This window comes from Pagrus pagrus (genome assembly GCF_965226575.1).
Source record: "Pagrus pagrus genome assembly, chromosome: 1".
Classification (NCBI taxonomy): domain Eukaryota; kingdom Metazoa; phylum Chordata; class Actinopteri; order Spariformes; family Sparidae; genus Pagrus; species Pagrus pagrus.
This window is the reverse complement of record NC_140185.1, coordinates 23144636-23167691: the sequence shown is the minus strand read 5'-3', so window position 1 is coordinate 23167691 and position 23056 is coordinate 23144636. Positions and strand designations below refer to the sequence as shown.

Genomic DNA, 23056 nt, shown 5'->3' with positions numbered 1-23056 from the left:
TAACATCGTCATGTTAAAGTGATAGATAACTCTGTGTATCTTTCTCTATATTTGTGTGTTTCTATAGGGAGAGTATTTACAGGCTACTACCACAGACAACACCTGAAAACATTGCCAAAAACTTTGAACAGTACACCATAGACCCTGGGACAAGATACCCCAACCTCAACTCCTCTTGTGTCAGGCCACACCAGGTGACAGTCAGACTCCATTTTTAACAAATACACACAAATTCTTAAGTATCTTGATTATAACAATTTTGCATTTTCTTTCTGTTGCAGGTGCGTCACTTGTACATCAGTGGAGAGCTGAATACCTGCTCTCTGGAGCGTGCTGCTACCATACGCCGGCCTGTCAATCTCAGCAGACGTGGTATGATTTACAGGAATTGGCAGATTCTTGTGTTGTTGTTTTCATGGGTGATTACGCAGTTCAAAGCATGTCTGCTGCTGACTCATCTTCAGACGATTTAGAGTAGTAATCAGGCTGATTGATAAGAGTTTCCTTTCCTCTGTCAGTTTGAAAGGCTCCTCATCTCCCATTGTTTAGGGAGTAAGGCACAATCTTAGGTTTGTTTGAGCATGTGGGTTCACTGGGAGAAGGAAGCTTTGACAGTAGAGCCGCCGGATTGTGAAAAGAACGGTCAAACACACATATCTCTTCCTCCAAGTTAAACCTAACTTTATGTTCCTGTTTTAAATGTGTTTATACTCTATAATCGTTTTGAGTGTGTATGAATGTATGCTGATAAAATGGATGTGAAAAACTGGAGCTGACAGTAAAGACAGAAGCTCAACATGCTGAACTGAGCTGTATGTTCAACTTAAGTAACTTGACTCATTCACCAAAGGCACTGAGGAAGTACGTGTCTGGACAAAGATGAGAAAGATCTGTACATACCTCGGCACCACTCCCTGACAGTCTGTCATGATCTTATTTATTATCACGCCATGTGTTGGTCCATGCCTGTGACATCTCTTCAGCTTGAACTTCCTGAGGGTCTAATTATGTGAGGAATGCATTGTTTTACTGAAAAATACGATGTTTCTTTTGTAGAGTCAGAGATCAGACCGGCGAGGCTTCTCACCTGGTGCCAGAAACAGACAGAGGGCTACAGGAATGTGGTGATCACAGATTTGACGACTTCTTGGAAAAGTGGCATCGCCCTCTGTGCCCTCATCCACAGATTCAAACCCCAGCTGATGTACGTAACACACATCAGATAATACCAGTGCCAGCCTGTGACAAAACTCTGACATCTTATCTCTTTACAGTATTTGATGCCTGCGTACATTCACACGAACAAACCAGTATTTACTGTAAAAACTCCCTCTAGTACCCTCCTTGTGACAACTAGTTGTGATGAAATCTGTTTCTTGTGGGTGTGTTAAATATGCTAGGCATGAGAGTGACACTTTAATCTATGTGTGCATTCTGCTGCGCTCTCTACCTCCTTCTTGTAAAACACTTGACCTTTTTTAAGAGTGCTGATAGACGTGTGAAATACTCCATACATAGCTGTCCTAGCTGTATGTAAAGCTAGCTGGCAGTAAAGGGTGCAAAAAGAGGAGTTAAGCCGTGTACGTTTCACACATTTTATCAAGAGAAATAAATACTGGGTAGAAATTAAATGCAATAAATGTCCTTTTCCGTCTCCGCAGTGGAGAAAAACAACTCAAAAAACAGAAGCTGTGCCTTAGTTTTCCACTTTTTAGGGTTAGACAGCCTTACACAGCATGGGATTATTCAGTTCAACTGTAGATTAGTACATTTACAAATCTAATTATATCCTCTCACACTTTAATTATTGCCTTCATACCTCGCCAAAGCCACTACAATTTCATGCGGTCCTGTAAGTTTCCAGGAACCACTGGCATTTTTCCCCTTCCCTCCTCCATATGCATGCCTGTCAGCAGAGAGGGGAGCAGGTTTGTAGAGGAGAAAGAAAGGAAGAAAGAGTGGGCCTCTGTACTTACAGAATAACACCAAAGTTTGTGTGTGCTGCTGCTAGGTTACCGCTCTCTTCTTTACATTATTTCTGAAGGTGTCTGCACACCGTCAGTGAAGGTGAAGACGTCAGAGCTGGGCTTTTTTCTCCCATTAGAAGTAATTTGCTGCCATTTTCTCCAGCAGTTTGAGAAACAAACTCCTCCGCAGGATTGGAAATTGATAGAGTAAGATTAGCGTCTGTGTAAGTCATTCCATTGTGATTACGTTACCTGTTTTCATATCAGTGTGTGTATTATCTCACACTCTGCTCATTGTCAGTCACCTGACACCTACATGTAGGCATGAAAGTCAAGAAATAATCCTTTCAAGAATCTCTATTACAAACCTTACTGTTACATTTCTGTCCCATTATTCAGGGAATCCTAAATAGTTATGATTTTAACCACAATAAGAAGTGAAAATATATTAAAAGAGTCTTATTACACACACTTTTCAGAGTGATCAGGGGAAAAGTAAACCAGAAAAAAACAGAAGTAAATGGTCTCAAACTGTACATGCTGACACAGTAACCGTATGTTCTCCCCAGCTGCTTTGCCGTGACCTGCATCTATTTTTATTACCTTCCTCTTACTCGAGCGACCATTACTGTCTTTTTCCATCAGAGATTTTGAATCTTTGAATGAAGAGGACCATGCTGGAAACCTCCAGCTGGCCTTTGACATCAGTGAGCGTGAGTTTGGGATCCGATCGTTCACATCTGTGAAGGAGCTGAGTGACGATCAGGAGCTGGATAAGACCAGGATGATCACCTACCTGTCCAAGTTCTACGAGCTCTTCCGTGGCACACCTCTACCGCCCTCAGGTAGTCTACTATACTCTACTGTCCTGTACTCCACTGTACTCTACTGTGGTATACTCTATTCTACTCTTCACCATTTTACTCTATTCTACTGCATTCTAGTCAATTCTACTATTTTGTACTTAAGTGCACTCTGCACTCTCTATCTATGGTCTTTATTCTAGGAGATACAACTTAGGGCTGCAGCTTATGATTACTTTCATTATTATTTCTCCCTCTTCTCTACGTCACCACATGAACGCTGAGCGGTATACGCCGGACATAGCAGCAAACAGGAAGATCCTGCTCTCTGCATTTTCACGAGCAGACAAGGACCGCCTCGTTATACTTTTTTCATTGTACAACTAAAATGTGTAGAAGCAGCAACAAAAAGGTGAAATTCCAGTGGAAATGGTTTGAATTTCATTTGGTTTCCTGTTAAAAATTGTACGTGGTGTGCATCCCTATTAGTAAGATAAATTGGCATGAGAGGAAAGTCTTTTAGGGCTGAGGATTGCAATTGATTGTGAATTGAGATTCTTGACAACATGAAGACAGCTGCCAGTCTCTATGGAAGGGACTATTTAATGCTTACCTCTGCTATGTTGTTTTATTTAACCTCAGCTTACCCCTACCTCCCTCTGACATGCAGCTGAGTGATTCACGAAGCCTATACTTTTTAAGTGGAACATTTTTCTTCACAGATACAGTAACTCTCTTTTTTCCAGATGACTCTCAGAACTTTCCCAATCTATACAGTCATTATTCATTAATGTCATCTGACATCTATGGCTGTGCACTGTGGAAACAATAAAAACTGTAATAGAGTCATGTGTTTTACTGCAGGTTCCAGAGGAGTGGATGAAAACAACGAAGATTATCCATCTAAAGAAGTCAGGAGTAACAATAATGTGCTCAATCATGCACTGCCCAGGAAAAGGGTACCAAAGGTAACTCACTGAAATGTTTGGATCTGATTCAGATCTTGTAATATATATACGTACAGTATGTTTGTTGAACGAGATTTAAGGGATAATATATTCCATTAATACATGAGGTTTTTTGCGGCTGTTTTGGCTCCTCTTCTTTTGACTGTTGGATATTCAGTCGTATTTCTTTGTGCTGCATTTACAGGATGAAAAGAAGTCAGACGGTACAGATCCCATTTACAAAAGGAGGCGGAAATTCTGCAGTTATTTGGAGGAGGTTTGTTGCTAAACTATGTGCTTGTAATTTTAAACTTAATATCTTAAAAGAATTGTTGATACAGTGATATCTGGTCTATTTATCTCTTGTTAGGCCACCAATCTGTCGAGTAATGGTTCCCCGGTGCGAGAGGACCAAGAGCCCAAAGAAAACAAAGTGCGGTCAATGGCTACTCAGTTGCTGGCCAAATTTGAAAACAAACCCAACTACACCATCCGGAGAACACAGGTAAAAGCACAGAAATGCGTTCAGTATAATCCCATAGATGATATTTTATTTTGTTTAAGTTTTCAGGCTTTAAGTAAATATGTAAGAATATACTATATGTTCATATACGTCTATTTATTTACAGGCAAATACTAGTTATTTGCTTTCTTTCAAATGGATCATAAATATGTTTTAATGTCCCTTGTTGTGAGCTGGAGCTCTGACAGCAGTCTGCGGTTTTAATAAGACAAAACTTTCCTTTTGCTAAGTCTCCTCTTGTCTGTTATTTCCAGCATTTACTCTTTTCAGCCTTTTCTATTTCTTTGCCAATTTATTAACATTCTTCCTAACCTTTCTGCAAACTGTCCGACTGTGAGAGGTCCTCCCCGCTGCAAACTCTTGACCTGAGTGAGATTCTGCACATTAAACTCAGGCCTCTGGTCCCACTCCCACCTAAACCTCCTCCTGAGATACAGGTAGTCTGGAGCTGCCAAACAGCAGTTTAGGCACAACAACATTAACCTAAGGACAGTCTTTAACACTAGTGACAGTCTGTAAAGCTTCACATGAAATAGAAGGTTATCTCTGTGCTCATTCTGTCTTCCTTCTCCACGACATCTATAGTTATATACATAACAACACTCAAACATACACTCACAGACATTTGAAAACACATAGTATTATGTACATATAGCCTACCTCAAACACATACATACAAGTCATAATTTACCTTAAATAGGAATTTCGATCTTTTCTTGGATACTTAAATGACCATGCTGGTGGTTTTACATTCTCAAGTCCTCACTTACATAGACCCTAACTTCACAAGGCAAACTGTGTTATTGCAATTATGTGTAGAACTACAAGCCAGAACAAACTATTACAAAACTTAATTGGAGGCTGACAAGATAAAACATAAGGAGGAATATAAAGTTACATAAGTACTTAATCCTGACTTCCTCCTGTTTGGAGTTAATCTTACAGCTCCCACTTTAATTGCAAAAAACTGGAACTGACTCATGAAATTCTGACAAATCTGATATGAAAACAATTTGGCTTAACAGATGCTGGTGACGATTCCTTCATGAATCGTAACTGGTAGAAATATGAGTCTTAAATGTGAGTTTGCCGATTCGTCGTAATGAACGGGACAGAAAAGAAGACGAAAAAGCACGGCAGTTGCTCAAGTCAAGGCATTGTATTCATGAGCTAAGCTGTTTGAAAATCAAACCCACACGGCAACAAAAAGCAGCCAAGAAGTGTCAAGAAAAGAATGATGTGAATTTCACAGTCTCTTTCATTAACATGTAGCTGTTGGCTGTTGACTCGCAGGTCTTAGATGTCAAGAGTTTTAGAAACAGTTCCTTGAGATGATTACATAACTTTGGCAAAACATAACAGAGACAGAATGTTGGCTGTAATAAGTTACCTATGCAAGTTGATTTTCATGCTGTGCTGGCATGACTGACGCCTCCAAAAACTATGCTTTGAAAATGTTTGGCGGCCTCGTAGAGTATTTGTGTAGTTGATGGGCTGAAACGTATAAAGCCACCTACATGGTCCTTTGAACGATCTACAGCCTCTAAGTGAATGAAAATGAGTACCACAGCTCACATGTGCACATGTGTATATCATCCCTTTCAGTTTGAAGTCAGTATCAGAGAAGCAGCAGAACACTTAGTCTGCCCACCTCCAAAGACCCTGCCCAAACCCCAACTCCAGCCTCAGTCCCTGCATCCATTTTCTGTAGTGAAGCTCAGACATGTTGATCAAACACACGTTGAGATGAAGCCCCCGCCTCAGCCTGAGAGTGCAGACCCCCCTCCTCCTTCTCCGTCCTGCCACTCGGCCATCCACTTCATGTCAAGAGTCCTCCAGCGCCTCAGGGAGGTGGACGAACACGTCTCTGAGGTGATCACTGTCTCCTTCTTCATATCTTTAGCTTCTCTCTTCTGTTTCCTTTCCTCTTTTTTAAAATCTGGTGATTGTCGCATGTTCTGATCCCCAAAAAGGGCCCCACAGTGAATGCTGATTATATATTACACCCTGATTATACATTTAGGCTCGTGTAATGTTTAGTCAGATGGTGAAGTCAGCCCCTAAATTATCCGGCTTGACGAAAATGGCAAGAGCAGACTTACAGACCTGGCACAAGCTAAAACAGACACACAGGCAGATTATTGGCCAGTCTGAGTCCGTGTGGAACAGGTCAGCCAGGGCCAGCCTGCAGGCACTGGCTTACGTCAGCAAATGTAGATTATTCAGATTTTTCCAAAAGCCTCCCTGCTTTGGCTCAGATCAGCACTACAAAATTGTTCACTTTATCAAGTCATTTAGTGTGGAACTGAGGTTTATTGAGGCAAATTTGTGGCTTTAGGGAGAGTTACGTGCTAAAACTATGTATTGGCCAAGAATCGCCGGATCATGTCACCGTGAAAGCCAGAAAATATTTTTTCCATTGAACATGACCCAGTTTCACCCAGATCACTGAATAAAGTTATAAAGTTGTGTTTTTGTACATTGTTATAAAGTTCAACATTCACCCATGGCAGCGTCATAAAATAAAGAAAGAGTTTATTGGACAAATAAGATTAATATACGTCCCCAAGTGCAGGATGAGTCATTTAATGTGTTTCCAGGAAATTAGAAGGTATAGGTGAGATTTGGAGCAAGACATATGTGAATAAAACACATAAACAAAAAGACTTCATGGTGACTGTAATGAATCTACTTTGAAAGTTGACTCACTTAAGTCTCAAAGACTCAGTACTTCACTATATGATTTATTGACAGAGATATTTTTTGGCTGAACCGCTGTTCTTGTCTTTGAATTCTTTGCCAGGTCTGTGCGTCTGTCTCAGTGTTTTGTTCCCGTACAGTATGAGTAACCACATCAATTGGGGTGTGAAATTAACGTAATAAGGCAGCCGACGTTCCACACAACGACGTTATTGTTCTCCCCCCGACAATACACACTTAGCTGTCAAAGCCTGCGTCTTATTGCGAGAGTAGAACAGAAAGGTCTTTCATCATTTAGCTGTTTAGTGCGTATTGAATGGTTATTAGTCTACCTAATTATGTCTACGCACAGAAAGCTCCACATTTGTTGGTGGGAGAATGTGTCTCATTGTCCTGAGGAGACGAGACTGATGGCTTCTCCTTTGTTCATCCTGCAGAAAAAAGCTCAGACGCAACAGGCTAGAGAGTTTCAGACAAAGAGCATAAAGGAGAAAGGTGTTCACCTTAGCGGGTTGTTCTCAGGAGACAGCTCAGCTGTACTCAAGGTGACTATTTCAAGCTTGGTCTGTGACCCCACCCTGGCCTACCTGCCCCTCACAGTGTGTTTATTTGCATGTGAGAGCACGTCATGTTTGGGACCACAAGTGTTGCATGCAGCCAGTTTTACACCACAACAAGTATTTTGTACAACATCATTTTTTTAGACACTTGGGCAAATGGCTGTAATATATTTTTATAATGAAAGTTTAAAATTAGACAATGTGAAAGGGGTCCCACATAGTGATGAACCTACAGAGAGTTATCATGAATCTGGGCTCCCTTTGACTTTATGAGGTTTATAGCGAGATTCATGTCTTTATTTACCTGTCTGACTGCAACTTTACCGTTTTGTTCCACTGTCACTGCTGTCATAGCATTGTTTTCCACCGCAGCAGGCTGCTCTTTCCGAATGAAAGGCTCTAAAAAAAACCCACTGTGAGCGACCTGCTGAGCATCAAAACAGCAGAAAGACAGTTAGCGACCAGCTGGTGAACATAGTGGAGCATTCAGCAGCTAGAGAGACAGATATTTCCCTCAGGACTTGATAGGGGCTGGAGAAGAAATATCTAAAAGAGAGTTAACATTGGAGGCCAGAAACACAACTACAGAAACATTTCTGGTAGTGTTGCTCCATAGCTGCTGGATGTGTAAATAAGCCACTAGCCAAATGCTGGTAAAGAAGTCAAATGGCTGCTAGATTTGCTTCACTCTCCAGCCAAAAATATCCCACTGGTAATCTATTGGCATTTATGTATTCATAAAATTTGACCAGCTATTTCGACGGTGGAGAAAAACATTAATTTTGCACCTACTTCAATGTTGTGTTGTGCATTTGATCACAGTCCCCAAGTGGGCAAAAAAAAAAACTTTTGTTAACTGTAGGCTGTTCTGTAGTCAGAGAGAAAAGTTCAGAATTAAGGTTAAGACAGTTCGCCTCTACACTTCTAATCCAACCCAGTTGGACGATTCTGTAGTCAACCTTTACGACCACTGACAGTGTTTAGTGCCAAGACAGGAAGTAGAGTGCCCGTTATTTAGCCAGCGGTCGATGGGTGTGTAGCTCCGCTAAAATTCATGTGGGAGACTGGAGTTCATCTCCTGTCACAGACCAGACCTTGTTATTTCCTTTTCCTTTTTTTTTTACTGTCATGGCGATTTTTCCCAACCTTAACTGTAGTTTGTTTGCAAAACCACCACCTTTCACTAACCATACCATAGTGGTAAATGATTTTAAAAAGCTGGCACTGAATGTCAAAGGTCACTCTTCAGTATGATCTAGGGTTGTTTGGAATTATTCAATTACTAATATTCTTGTTTTGCTTTTATTAGCCTAAATATTAATGAGTTAAAGGACCGTACTGTTTGTTTTGCATGTGTTAGCCCAATTTTGACACCAGCCATGACACTTTAAAATTTTCATTATTATTTCACCAGATGCAATGGTTTTAAAATGTAGATAGTGCTATAATCTCAAAAATCAAGAAAGTTATCAACCTCTTATGTCAAGGCTCATGATATTTGTCTTTCCAAACTGTTAATTAAAGCGTTTTGTCCAAGCCATGCATCAGAAACCAAAAGATAAATTACCTACAGCAGCCTCGAAAATGACCTTAAAAATTGAAGCAACATCTTTAAAAAGCAATGAAATTACAATTTATTGCAGGGTTGTTGTAGCAGACTGCCTCAGTTTCATCTCAGTCTAACTAATACACTAACAAGAAGGGTTAAAGTTCATGACGTTGTGTTTGCCCAGCAGTGCAGACTCAACGTAACATCTTAAAGCCAGAGACGTGAAAAATCAAGCGTCCTAGTCCAAGATTTAAATTATTGTCACTATCTTCTTCATTATAATTTGACAGATTTATGTAAAATGGGCTGCTGCTTCTCATGGGAGCTTTTTTAAATTGCTGTTTCTGCCCCTTGTGCTTTTAATTAGCAGCAGCGTGTGTGCTCTTGTGGTGGCACTGTGTGGGTTTCTCTGCTCCACCCATCCCAAACAGCCCACGCCTGCTCAACAGCCAGATGTTACATCAGGACTTACACAAGTTTAACATAAAGGAGCAGCTCCAGCACATTATGATCGAGGTTTTTGTTTTTGTTTTTCAATGTTTGGATCAAATTTGATTCCTAAAGAGCGATTCAGAAACTATTTAGACACCATAAACTGAACTCACTGAACCATGTGTGTTTATCCATATAACCTTGTGATTATCTATAATTATCTTACTTGCTTCCCTGAACTATGTTTTCCTCTTGGCTGAATGTTAGTGTGTAGTTGCAAAGGAGTCTTCAAGTAAAGTGAGCGGTCACCCTCTCTGAAAATGACCCCAGACATGGAGCCTCAAACAAGCGCTGTCCTCAAAATATTCCCAAGAGAATATCTGAACAAAAAGACTTACAGGAAAGGGCGTAGGCGTGCAAAGCGTTGATATGGGTCGAAAAGATTAATTGACACGGCTGTGTGTGTTGTTATCTTGCACTTTACTTATCACATTGTCACTCTTCTTGCATGTTTTACCTTCATCTGTTTCAACAGTGCATGTCGACTTCTGCCTCGCAAAACATATTGTGTCCTGATATCATTCTTAGATTTCATGTTCTTACGTCAAAATCGTAATGGTTATGGTCTTGCCGAGCAAACACGTTTCTGAAATATTCAAAATATTAAGCCACAAAATTGTTATTACAATGCTTCTTTTTTATATAGACAAAATATCAAAATGGACATGAACAAAAAATGAAAATAAAAATAAATAAATAAATAAAAGGAAAACAGAGACCGGCAAAAAAAGACCCACATCCCCTACCTACAGCAACCCACCCAGCACGTCCAAGTGTGTCCGTCAGCTCCGTGAGCCATAACATCAGTGGTGGGACATCCGTCTTTTTCCGGAATAAGAGGATAAGCTTTTTTGCAGTGACAAGTCCACACACCAAGAAGCGGCGTTGCGCCAGTGTCAGTTTCTTTCCTTCTTTAGATGTCCACAAAATTATTAAAACTGGATCTGGGACAATCTGAACCTTTTAATATCTTGGACATCAAATTAAAGATATCACTCCAGTAACCTTGTATCTTGCAACAAAGGACACAACTATGGAATAAATTACCATCATGCGTGCCACATTTTCACACAGAGGAGAGATCTCCGCAAAGATTTTATGACTGTTGGTTGAACAAAATGAAACAACTTGAAGACGTCACTTTGGGCTCTGATTCTTTTTATGTTTTTAAAGACTAAATGTTTAATCGATTGATCATTAGTTGCAGTCCAAATGTGAAAAAGTAATTGAGTTGAAATATCAAAATCAGTGTTTCAGCTCTTAATCTAATGAGTGACGTTAGTGCTCGTCTTCATCTGCGGTTATGATTTCACTGTTTTTTCCTCCTTCAACACTCTTTCTGTGCTTTGTCTCCCAGGGCGGCTCAGTACGAAGGGCGTTCCCCCCGTCGGGTGACAAGTGTCACTCATGTGATAGGCGTGTGTACATGGTGGAGAGGGTCTGCACCGAGGGGCTCTACTTCCACAGGGAGTGTTTTCGCTGTTCTACCTGCGGCTCTACGCTGCGGCAGGGAGCGCACGCCTTTGACTCTGAACAGGGTTCGTATCATCACATGTCAGCTCTCAGCTGTGTTGGATCTACATATAACTCAAAAAGTTCAGTAGTCATTTGGCTGCTTTGTGCTGACTTTGTTTGCTGTAATCTTACAGGGAAATTGTACTGCAAGCTTCATTTCGATCAGCGCAACAATGGGACGACCCTACGAAGGAATTTGTCTCTACGTTCAGTGAGTACTTTGCATTTCTAACAACATCCTTTGAATTTAAGCACTATTGACTGCCAAATATCTAACCTCTCTGTCCGTCATGTCCTCTGTGTTAGAACCGTTTTGGAGCTGAAGTTCAGGAGCGATGTGCTGATGATGGACAGAGCTCTGAGTCCAGCAGCACAGCAGACCTGCAGGGTGAATCCTCCGCAGGTACCTTCAGCTCGTTCATAAGGAAACAGCTGAGCTGGCCCCTGAGTGTGACTCGTGCTGTGTGTAATGCCCCCTCGTATCTGTCCCGCCGTGTGCGTAGTACAGCGCAGGCCGTTGCCGGCCACCTGAGGGACAATGCCCAGGACTATGCATCCCTGTATGAGCTACTGAGCATGAGCTTGCCCCTGCTGCTTGTTTTACAAGAGGTACTGCTGCAGATGTACACAGAGGCTGTGCCTGATGGGCCCAGCTCTCTACAGCCTCTGCTGCTGTGGCTGCAGGAGCATATAGGCCACAGGCTCATGTAGACGCACAGCTGACTCCATATCTGTCGCTGAGTGGCACATTAGCTGGAGTGTTCTCATCTTGATATCATTCGTAGCCTTTTTAAGCACCTTTTAATGTTTACTTGCCTTTTATGATGATACTATAGGTAGGTCAGTGTGTTGGATGTACTTCAGCCAAAGACAAGAGACAAAATTTTGGGACATTTGTCAAAATGAAAGCTGCACCAAATCATGTTGCCATGGGTTTGATGTGGAAACTGTACAGTACCTATCAGATGTATAAACAGGCCACAATCAGTGCATTAAAGACTCAAGACTGCTGAAACGTCGGATCATCGTTGCTGTAGAACTCAACCTTTTACAAACTGTCTGGGAAAAATGGATCCTGCAGTTGAAATAGTTTAACTCAGGTTATGACTGACCGACTTGATGCACTTTATGTTTGACAACTGCCTCGTCGTCGCAGTAAACTGTCACGCTAGAGAAAAGCCTGAAACTCCAGGCAGGTTTTCTTTTGATTATACATATGTGCTCCAGCCATATGTTTTTTTTTATTATATATGCAGGTATGTGTGTTTTACACACATGTCAACAGTGTGCTGATAACCTTTATTTACTCTGACCGCTCCGTTTACTTTCATGACCTGTTTTCATTGATTTTTCTGTGGATAAACCCAAAGAATCTCTTTTGATGCTGTGCTCTGGTGAGTTTCCTTCTCAGTATTTAGTTTGACTTTGCTGCCATCTACTGTGGACTCTTAGAAAGAACCATGAGGGCAGAAGGAGACATTCTTGTATGCCATTACAGACAGTGGCATTTTATATCATTGATTTATGAGAGATTTAACTGTAGACAATAGAAGCTGGTGAGCATGCTGTGATGTGTGTGTGTGTGCGTGTGTGTGTGTGTGTGTGTGTGTGTGTGTGTGCTTGCCACTCTTGCCTTAATTTTAAAGCGTGTTGTTTGAAAACCAACTGCAAACCTCTCCGACTGGAAGCCACACAGTCGCTTCCTATTCAGACACACTACACATCTAATGATGCTGATGAAGCACTTTAGAGTTTCAGAGTATTTTGTTTTTCTTTATTAAATATTTTAAAATGATATCAGCTTTTATTTTACGTTTTTACGGCATGATGTGCTGGATTTGCAATATGATGTTTGTTTTGTTGTCAGCTACCTAATTTTTTTTTTTTCACGTTGAATCTGCTGCATGTAATATGAGTCACATGTCTGGTTTACAGTGCAGTGACGGGGTGGAAGATATCAGTGTTTGTTTTAAATACCAAAGAACTTCCATCCACACTCACTGGACATTTATTTTATAAATCTGTAAAACAAGATGAAAATCATGCAAACTGTAACATGATGGTGCCAACATACAGATATCATCTTCTTTATGAATGTCAGTATTTTGTTCTCATAAACGTTTTCTACTTTGTGCTTTCATCTGTTGTTAATCATGTGCTAGTCTTCTCCGTGTTTTAGATCATTTTTCTCTTTCCCTCTCGTTCAGCTGAAGACTTTTTTGAAGTGTGTGATCCAGCTGGATGGTTAGGAGAAATGACGTTTTGAAGGTGATCACGTGCATGGTCACATGGTCGTGTGTGATGTGATACTGACGATGAATAACTGACACAAAACAACATTTACAGTGCTGAGGCAATTAAAGATGTTTGTCTGAAGTGACACTGAGTGACTAAACTCATCACTAATGGACGTCTTCAGTGTTTGTCATTGATCCTTGAGCTGTTTTGGAGTGAGCTAACTGTATTTTTTAGTGATTCAGATAGTTTGAATAATGAAGCAGAATGGATTGGCAATTCACTCTGGTTATCAGGTTTGTTTGAACTAGTAAAGAGAAGAAAAAAGGGTAACATCAATTCAGGTTTATTTAAGTATTCCTCTCAAAACATTAAAAATTCTGTAAAACAAACAAACGTAATTTCTGTTTTGGAGCTTTTGATCTTTTGACAAAAATCATCATTGATAATCTGAGCATGTCCTGCGTGCAATTTAACAAACTAATGTTTTCAAGGTCGAGAAGGAAATTTTTAAGATCAAATTTAAAGTCAGCGTGGATGAGAATTCCTTCATGGGCTCAGAAAAATAGAAATTTGAACATCTGTAATTACACGCTATCTGCTCAGGAAGATTTGCTTTTTATTTATGGCACAACTAACCTTTATTTAATCAGGACTATTCCCCTTGAGATTCAAAATCTCTTTCACATGAGAGTCCCGGCCACGCCCGCAGCATTAAAAGGAAACAAACAACACCTTAAAACGAACAATGTAATATTTTTACATGAAAGAAACAAGCGACTGACTTAAAACAGTAAATAACATCAAGACAATGAATTTACCAGTGTTCAGTAACAGGACGTGCATTCAGTGTTCAAATAGTCCTTAATCCTAAGGGCGTCACTTTGTATTGAAAGGTGGTGGTTCAGATGGAGGGACATTCTTTAAACGGCCTTCAAAATATGTGATTATAGTCCATGTAATGTGGGGATCAGCATAAGGTGAGAGTATTCATTTTTTGGTTAACATTTCTTGTTGTAAACTATTTTTAAGGACATTTTGAACAAATTGCACAAAATCTACCATTTAAAAAAGTGGTGAGGACATGTCCCCAGCGTCCCTGACAAAGAAATAGTTGAATGTTCTCATGTCTATAAGAACATTTAGAAATGAAGAGCCCTCACTGCAAAGCACAGTCACCATTTTTGTCAGAGCTGTGTAGCCCACTCCTCATCTCAGCAGCTATGAAGCTCGAGGCTTCATAGCTGCTTTTAGCAAAACACACCTGAATCTCAGAATGAAGTGTCGGCAGTGGGATTGATTTGAGGGTAATGTAAGTGCATATATTTTTTACAAGTAAGAGGAAAAAGAGATCATTGTTCACTGTGGTATGTACCTGGTTGAATAAGGGTTTGAAAAATGTTTTTATTGGCACGGTTACATTCCCACCATGTTCTGACAATAACAGCAAAAAATCACTTTGACAAAGCACCATTTCGAGAAACTTTCTCCTTCAGTGTGCGCTGACCTCTGCAACCTTAAAGTCAGGCTGCACAACAGGACTAAAAACACATTACTTGCATTTCTCTGCCTCCTCTTTAGTAACTTAGAATGGAAAAAGTACTTTTATGTTGTGTAAGGAACCGGACAGGAATGCACTTAATTGATCTTCCACTTGCAAAACAAATACATTTCAATGATTCTACCTTGAAAAAGTCCTTGACTCCAGGTATTATTCTGTTGAAACATCCGCACTTCCTTTGAGAGGACCTATTGATGGTTAATTACACTTTGAAACGATGATAAAGACCATTTAGCATTCCCACTTTCACCTGCATTGAACTAAACTCTAACTACTACGAGTTCTACTACTGCTTCTTCTTTTATTATAATGATATGATAATGGTAATAATCCATCACAGTGGATGACTGTGTACTGCTACATGAAGTGTATTTAGTAGGTAAGAGTCATGCAAGTTACGAGGGGTGATTGATAAGTGATAAGTTCGTGGCCTAAGGTAGAAGGAGTCGATTTCAGAAGACCTAGATCATTAATTTTTCAACACAGTCTCCTCGTACACAGCTAGTCCAGCAGTCGTGGAACATGCACATCCCTTCTTTTGTAGAAGTCGGCGTCTTGGAGCCCACAGCAGCAATAATGTCATCATTACTGTCAAAATGGCGAGAACACTGAGCTCCTTCTTCGTCTCGGGGAAGAGGTAGAAGTCTGAGGGTGCCAAATCAGGTGAACAGGGCGAGCTCAAATCTGCATTCCTGGCAGGCAGCCATCGCACTGTGGACTTGTATCGAGCAAAATACCACCAAAGATATTAACTGCCTGCATAATCACTGAAAGAGTTGAACCGCATGTGCATGGAAAGAGAGCTCCATCTACCAACTTGACAATGACACCTGTGTTTTATTTATCTCAACAAGGTCCTAAGTCGAGAATGAAGATGTGGCTTAAATCAACATTATGTAACTTTATTTTTTACCCTAAAATAACAGCTTCAGAATCATTTCATCATTCATTACATCTGACAAACAGCTACAGACCTGGAATTTGTCTTTACAGCAGTGGAGTTGCACTTTGTCGGGCACCAAATTGCACAAAATGCCAATTTCTACATAATGTTACTTTAAAAGAGAGCATCGAATTTAAAGCAGAAGCTTCTCCATGACCGCTGACAAACTGACAGATATCTTTGCTAATGAGTTCCCAACTAATGCTAACTAATCCACTGTTGTCTCTAAACTTCAACAAACATGTTGGTGCATCACTTTGAATTTAATTTAGCTAAGTGCTTTTAGGGCAACTGAAAACACTGTCACTTTCCGTCATGTTCTAGATAGCAGATTTGAGGCCAACACACCACCAGGGTTAACTAAGGAGATGAGCTACACAAAGACATAGTTACTTATTTGATTACATCTAAAGTCTGATTTATTTAATCCTCATCAGGCAAACACAGCGTTATATTCAACAGGCCTGTATCTCATTCACTGAAAACAAAAGAAACTGAGCTGAAACGTTGTCTTACACCTGAACAGGTTCATGTTTGTTCTCTCTGTCTGCATGTGTAGGGACGTACACATTTCTTCCTCCACTTTTCCCACGTTTGTTTCTTTTTATTTTTATTCAGAAGCGGCCACACGAGTTTTCACTTCACCACACCGAGGACTGAGAATTAAAGAATAATGACGACTCTCTCTAGAAAATATTTGTTCGTAATTCATGGGGAAAGGTGTTTTGTTTTCTTGTGTGTTTATGCTGTTGTATTACTCTTTGATTTTAAAATGTATATGTTGTTACTTGACTTTGACTTTGTTCGGCAACCAAAAGGATTTTGAATGATTTTCAGCTGGTTTGGCTTTATGACCTTGGCACTAGCAGATCAGAAAATGCTCATAATGGTTGTTTTCGGAAGCTTTTTTGACCAAAACGACAAAAAAAAACAGGATCTACAATTAAAGTCACTAAGGGCTGAAAGCAAATACAGTTTGTCTGTGTATCTTGCAGTAAAGTCTAGAATAAATATAACTCAAATCTTTCTCTCAATTAAAGAAAAACAAAAAACAGTTGAAACAAAACAATCTCAGCTATTGTCCTTCATGTTGTTGTATAAGCAAATGTTCATAGCTACGACCTCCAAACTGAAGTATTATTATTTCTACTTTCAAACAAATATTTAGCCCTCGTTTCGGTCCCATTTTGCTCATGAATATCCTCAGAGGCCCAGTCTCTTTCAGTGAGCAGATACTGACCTCTGCATCTCTTTCTTTTCCCTGTTATAACTGAACTGAACTGAACTGAATCTGATCAATAAAGCACACAATAAAACAGAATCCACCTGTGTCTTCTTTAGTCTTCAAGCTATAAAATCTGAAAAGAAAAACACTCTCCTGATGCGTTCGAAACTGTTGAGGAATGCACTTAGAGCTCGGAGGGTTAGGTTAAATACCGCAAAAACCCAAAAGTACTTCAGAATATGAACTAAACAAGTCCTTGACTGTAAAACCAGTTCATGTCCTGAATGAAAGTCCTTTATCGCCCGGCTCGTTAATTGAACTTTACAAGTTTTTAGGTATCAAAGGCGTCTAAAGACCGAAAGGCCTTTTTGTATTGAAGGCGAGAACATTTAGCTGGGTCACATGTGGAGACGTCTGAATGTTTCTTCTCTCACTTCAGTCCTTAATGGGTCATTTTAAAGTAAAGTTAGTCATTCAACACAACAAATGTGAAGTGAAAAGTCACTCAGAGCAGGTTTAACATAGTTTTTGTAGTTGACCTCTGTGAGTCTGCCTTTTAATGTATCTTACCTTTTATATACATAAATACAGAGAATGTTGAGAGTCTCTCGGTGGTCGAATCAGCAAAAAACATGTGTTAATATTATTATTAAGTCTTCAGGAATCAGCTAAAAGTCATGACCTATAAGAATATTTTGAATAATTCATTAATTGTACAAGTTTCTCAGGTGTTTCGTGCTCTCTCCTTGCAGAAAAACATGATGGAAAGGGGCAGATTTAGAGCGTTTGACCATACAAACACAGCAAATCAGCAAATAAGGTGATCCTGAATGAGTTTTGTCATTATCAGGAATATTTATGTGATTACATGCTGATACTTTAGAAGAGATATTTAAAGTTTCCAACCTAGAGAAACTGCCCCATGGATACAAAATGTATTAACAGCATGTTGGACTAGATATTTCAAAACAAAGCTGGTGGTCTGATTAATTTCTCCCAAGAAAATATGCCACGAAGTCATGAAGTCGCAGCCTACTTTTCAAGAAAAAGTGTTTTCACAGATGTGTGGTGCTTCGATGTGAAGTGCTGTTTTATGCAGAAGTCCCTGCACTTTGTCTGGGGAGCCGTTTGTTTACTGACCCCTTTATTTTCGTCCTCTTTTTCATTATTAAATGACCTTTACTTAAGATGCAAACAGGAAACAGAATAGAAAACAAGTTATACAGTGACAGTGATTAGTGTTCAAGCAAACAGAGCAATCAGAGCCTGAAATTGCAATGAAATTACAGAAGCTGTGAAAGTTGATGAAAAAAATATAAAAGCTGGGACGAGATGAATCTAAAAATATAATGTCATTATTTTAGCACTTTCACGCAAATTATCCTCATAAACAGTCAAACACAGATGTCCTAAAGGAGAGAGACCATGCCGGCCGGGCTGCGGGCGGAAATACTGCATTATTCTGCTGGAACATTTGTTTTTACATTTCCTCTGAGGAGAGAATTATAACCTTCACATCACAAAGTAAAATAGACAGCTGACATTTAAAGTGATTTCTTCCCATATTTACAATATTTTGCAGTTAAGAAGTTGTTATAAGATAATATTTAAACATACTCAGTTGAGAGCAAACCTCTGCTGCTATATAACATTAAAACAAACATGGTTAAAAAAAAACAAAAAACAGTAGCAACAGGCCCACACATAACGCAGCATCATAAACCAGCCCTCTGTGTCATACTGACAAATGTAAGGAAAGGATCATGTCTGCTTCAGTCCATTTGACCAGACAGCAGCAACATAGAAAACCTCTTTTTAAAAATAGGTCTGTAATCATGATCACAGAGCAGGAAAAGTCCTGTTTTTGCTCAGTTTGTGAAATCTGAAAGGAAAACAGAGAGATGCTTTTTATGTCATTGTAAAACTGTAACTTCAAAAAAGAAGTTTGAAGTACATTCACTAATATTTACATTTTAAGCTCCACTTCATCTCAAAGGAAATATTGTAATGTTTACTCCACTACAGCTGTGCTTTGGAAATGATATGCAAAACATGTTATAGGCTTATACAATATGATGTTTTGTTAAAGATTAAAGGAGACCTATAATGCTTTTTCAGTTTTTTCCTTTCTGTCAGTGTGTTGTGGTTCTTGGGCATGTAAAAGAGTTAAAAGGTCAAAGTCTGCACCAACAGAAGCTCCTCTCTCCCACAGAAAACACTGCTCCTGAAACGCCTCATCAGTAGTCTCGCCTTTAATGCCATGACCGCAGCTTATGTACCGCAGCGTATGTACTGTAGCGTATGCGTAGCGGCTAGTATGGCATGTGAGAATTGATTTAGCACAGCTGCTCTTTTGTTGTTTGCTGTGCTGGCTCAGGCATGTGTGAGCTGACCAATCAGAGCAGCCTGGGTATTCTGGATGGGGGGAGGGGGCTTAAAGCAGCGACAGTGTGTTTTGAGCATTAAAGCATGTAAACCTGTTCTAGTAGTAACCCAAAATAAAATGTTGAACCTGAAAAGGCATTATGAATAAAAATTGTTGAAATTAGCTTCACCTAAACTGACTACAACTGTAAAATGCAGATACGAAGAAGAAGAAGAAGAAGAAGACGACGAATGGAAATTGTTGTTTGAGGAACAGGGAATGGACAAATAATAAAATGTGTGCCAAGACCAGAAAATAGGAAATGAAGCAGTCTGAAAGACAAAATGAGCTGATAAGGTTATTAAAAATCCAAAATAACTGAAGGTTAAATGTCTTTATCGACTAATTAGTGCTCAAGAAAACAAATAAAGGGGCTTTTATTTCTTTTGAGTCAGTTTATTGGAGTTTCTGAGTGCAAAGCTTTATTTTTCTAATTACTGTCCATTTTAACTAACTGTATAACGCAATGATGTTTAATTTTTGACTCATCTGCTCATCTTTTTCTGCCTTTTGTTGGTTTTGTTGCTCCGTAGATGTTTGCTGCATGGTAATTCTTTGTTTCTTTTGCGGTGCGGTATTTAAACTTCATCCGTCTAAATTTGCAAATATGCCACAAGGTATTCAGTGATCATTTCTTAAATCAGCAATGTACATTTTTATGAATGGAAAGAATGCTGTTCAAGATCCTTGAGCACACCACACGCTGCCTCTCCTGAATTCAACAGGTGCTCGGAGCATAATACAAACATCTGTGATTGCATTTTTTAAAAGCCACCCTGGATGTTCAGACATAAATGCCTTCTAAATAGTTCAGATTTTTGCTTTTATATGCGCCCCCAAATCTCATCATCACTAATTTGAATGTGATGTTTTGATGTGGCCTTGCCAGTTACAGTAATAATTACTTTTGTGCATCATGATTTTTATATATTGTGGAATTTCTCTTTAAAGCTACCATAGAGGCACATCAGACACTGTGTGGGTCATTGTGATTTGGGTGAACTGTTCCTTTAATATGTTCACAGGGCATTGCCATCGACAATTCTCATGTTTCAATTCAAAACAATCAAGATAACTTCATTCAGATAGCTCGGAGTGACAGTGAGTTTGGCCAGACCTCTCGCGAACATCATGAAGAGATGCTGTTTGTGCTGCAGCTCCGGCGAGGCTTGACTATTTGAAATATCTGGAACCAGTGAGTGAGAGGGAAGAAGACTGAACGCCTGAAAATGGCCTCTGAATAAAACCTTGGAAAGCACTCCTATGACAGCACGAAAACACTGTTCTTGCTACATTGCATTTGCATTGGTTATTTCCAGGAAAACCCGTCAGTTTGGATGATTTCTTCCTGGAAACTGAAGCATGTAGAACAGCAATCACATGTAAAAGCTCTCAAAGCTAAATTCACTATTCTGGTAAATCAATTGTAACAAAAGAAACATATATTCATTAATTTATATAAAAATGCCCCCTAATGTTACAATATGGTGTTTTCTCATATATAAAACGACAACCTGCTCTTTGTATTTAATTTAAAAACCATCACACATTATTCTGGGAAGCTGATGGCAACAGATTTAAGATGTTCTCCTGCCATTATTTGATATAATAAGAGATTAAAAGAACAAGAAAAGACAAAACCGAGGGGCTACAGGTGCACTACTGGAGAGGATTTGACTGAAAGGACAAGACAGTGAGATGGAGAGCTTCCTCTCCAAACCTCTTTGTTTATGTCTGTGTTGAAAAGGTCATTATTGGTCTAATCTTTCCTGCCGCCGTTCCCACAAAGCTCTGAAGTCAAGTTTACAACATACTGTAGGTATAAGTTGATGTGTAATATGTACTTCACTATGGGACAATAGACTTTGATTGAGTGCCAGGCACTAAAAAATAGTGAATATTATCTCTTTAAAGATGTTTTACTAAGGATAGATCAACCAGAAAAATGAGAGTGATAGAGAGAGATAGAGAGAGAGAGAGAGAGAGAGAGAGTGGTTGTGACACGATAAAATTGAAAACTGAGCAGCAGAAGAGACAAGCAAACTACGAAAAACCCTGTTAGTCAAAATTGCGAAATAGTGAACCTATCCTTTAAACTAATGTGCCTCAGCTCCCCTGAGGGAGTGCTTGTGTGTGCATTTGGTTGCAATTATTTAAAGTAAATCTTTTTTTTCCTGTAATTTTGAAAGCCTTAACGATGTTAAACAAGTCGCTCAAACTATGATAGATAGAGTGACTCATGAGCGATACTGTTCAGGGTATTACATTTAAATTGACTGTTTTAGCTGAAGTGTTGTGTTGTGTGTGTAACAAAATAAGTAGATACTCCCACCCACTGTCAGTCTGTGGTGGAATGGTAACTAAGTACATTTACTTAAAGGGGAACTCCACTAATTTTACACATTAAAGTGTGTTTACAGGTCTTGGGGAGGACTACTGCATGTGTGGAAAAAAGTAGTGTAATTTGTAGCTCCAGATGAAGCTGCATGTAATCTGATAAATTGCCTCCAGTGATGTCACTGAGTTGCTAAATTGCACTGTGGGTAATGTAGGCACCAGGCTTTGAAATGAAAGAAGAATGTGTGGAATAAAAAAGGGGGATATCTCTGGTTCTTGCTAACAAGTTTGCCATATCAACGTCGTGTCAGTGCTTTCAGTTATTGAAGGTTTAAGTGCATGATCACTGCTGGCGATGCTGCACTGTAGCACTCCCTCTTAATAACGTGTGTTTCTGCCACGGATGTTTCAACAAGTCTCACCATTTTCTTCAGCCTTTTAGTCTGTAACAGCTCTACTTACTAAAGTAATCATTAGAAATTGAGCGCATTATTAGGGAACTGCAGTTCCACACAGTATATCATTTTATTATATATATATATATATATATATATATATATACACACACACACATTGGAGACGATGATAAAATGCTACTCAGGGCTGTTTCGGTTCGTAGCATCATACCTGCTGCTCTTAGTTTTGGTTGAGTATGCTTCTATAAATTGAGCCCTGTATTTCTTGCCTGCCTTATCTTCTGACATTTAAGCTGGGATAGTGACAATGCATTTCAATAGCCCATTGTTCTGAACCACTATCACTATCAGAGCCCAGGACCCAGGAGCTGTGCTTTTCACCAAAAGCAGAAAATGATCACCCATAATCAGACATCATAAGCAAAGATGTCTTCAACAGGAGCATTTCCAGCCATTAGGTGCAATTACACTCCTGTATCTGCCTTTATATACCACTGTATTCATATCAAATAAGCCTCTCCACACATGCTAAGACCACAGTCCTGTGTGTCCTTTATATAAGACAGTAGTTAACAAAAACACCCATAAAAAGGTAAGTGTGGCAGGACCGACACTGAGGATGAGTAGTTTGTCTCTATTAGAGGTCCAGGAACTTGTGTGTGTGTTTATTATTGATTTGTGCTAATGCCTCAGAACAGGAGAGTCTATCAAGTGTTATCCATCCATGTTCTCCGCCATTATCTCTGCTGTTTCTGCATTTGAACATGCACATTTGTGGTTTTTGATTTTCTTTTTTTTTAACCCAATTTCACTGCTGAGATTGTGTGCCAGAAACTGTACTTTACAATCTTTGAAAGC

At 39.5% G+C, this 23056-nt stretch overlaps 1 protein-coding gene across 4 annotated transcripts in view; it reads left to right on the top strand.

Moving 5' to 3' along the window:
* mical2a (microtubule associated monooxygenase, calponin and LIM domain containing 2a) overlaps positions 1-13438 on the top strand; it is a 35898-nt gene extending 22460 nt beyond the window's left edge. Inside the window, exons 11-23 of one of the 4 annotated variants that reach the window (XM_084348877.1) lie at positions 68-194; positions 282-372; positions 1057-1204; positions 2613-2812; positions 3635-3738; positions 3923-3994; positions 4088-4222; positions 4567-4677; positions 5846-6112; positions 7378-7485; positions 10899-11079; positions 11191-11267; positions 11363-13438. In XM_084348877.1, the coding sequence (XP_084205003.1) occupies positions 68-194; positions 282-372; positions 1057-1204; positions 2613-2812; positions 3635-3738; positions 3923-3994; positions 4088-4222; positions 4567-4677; positions 5846-6112; positions 7378-7485; positions 10899-11079; positions 11191-11267; positions 11363-11767 (2026 nt within the window). In that variant the 3' untranslated portion in view covers positions 11768-13438. Of the gene's footprint in view, positions 1-67; positions 195-281; positions 373-1056; positions 1205-2044; positions 2175-2612; positions 2813-3634; positions 3739-3922; positions 3995-4087; positions 4223-4566; positions 4678-5845; positions 6113-7377; positions 7486-10898; positions 11080-11190; positions 11268-11362 lie in introns of those variants that run through there. The other 3 variants (XM_084348878.1, XM_084348879.1, XM_084348880.1) reach the window with 3 other exon arrangements.
* Positions 13439-23056: the final 9618 nt, after the last annotated feature.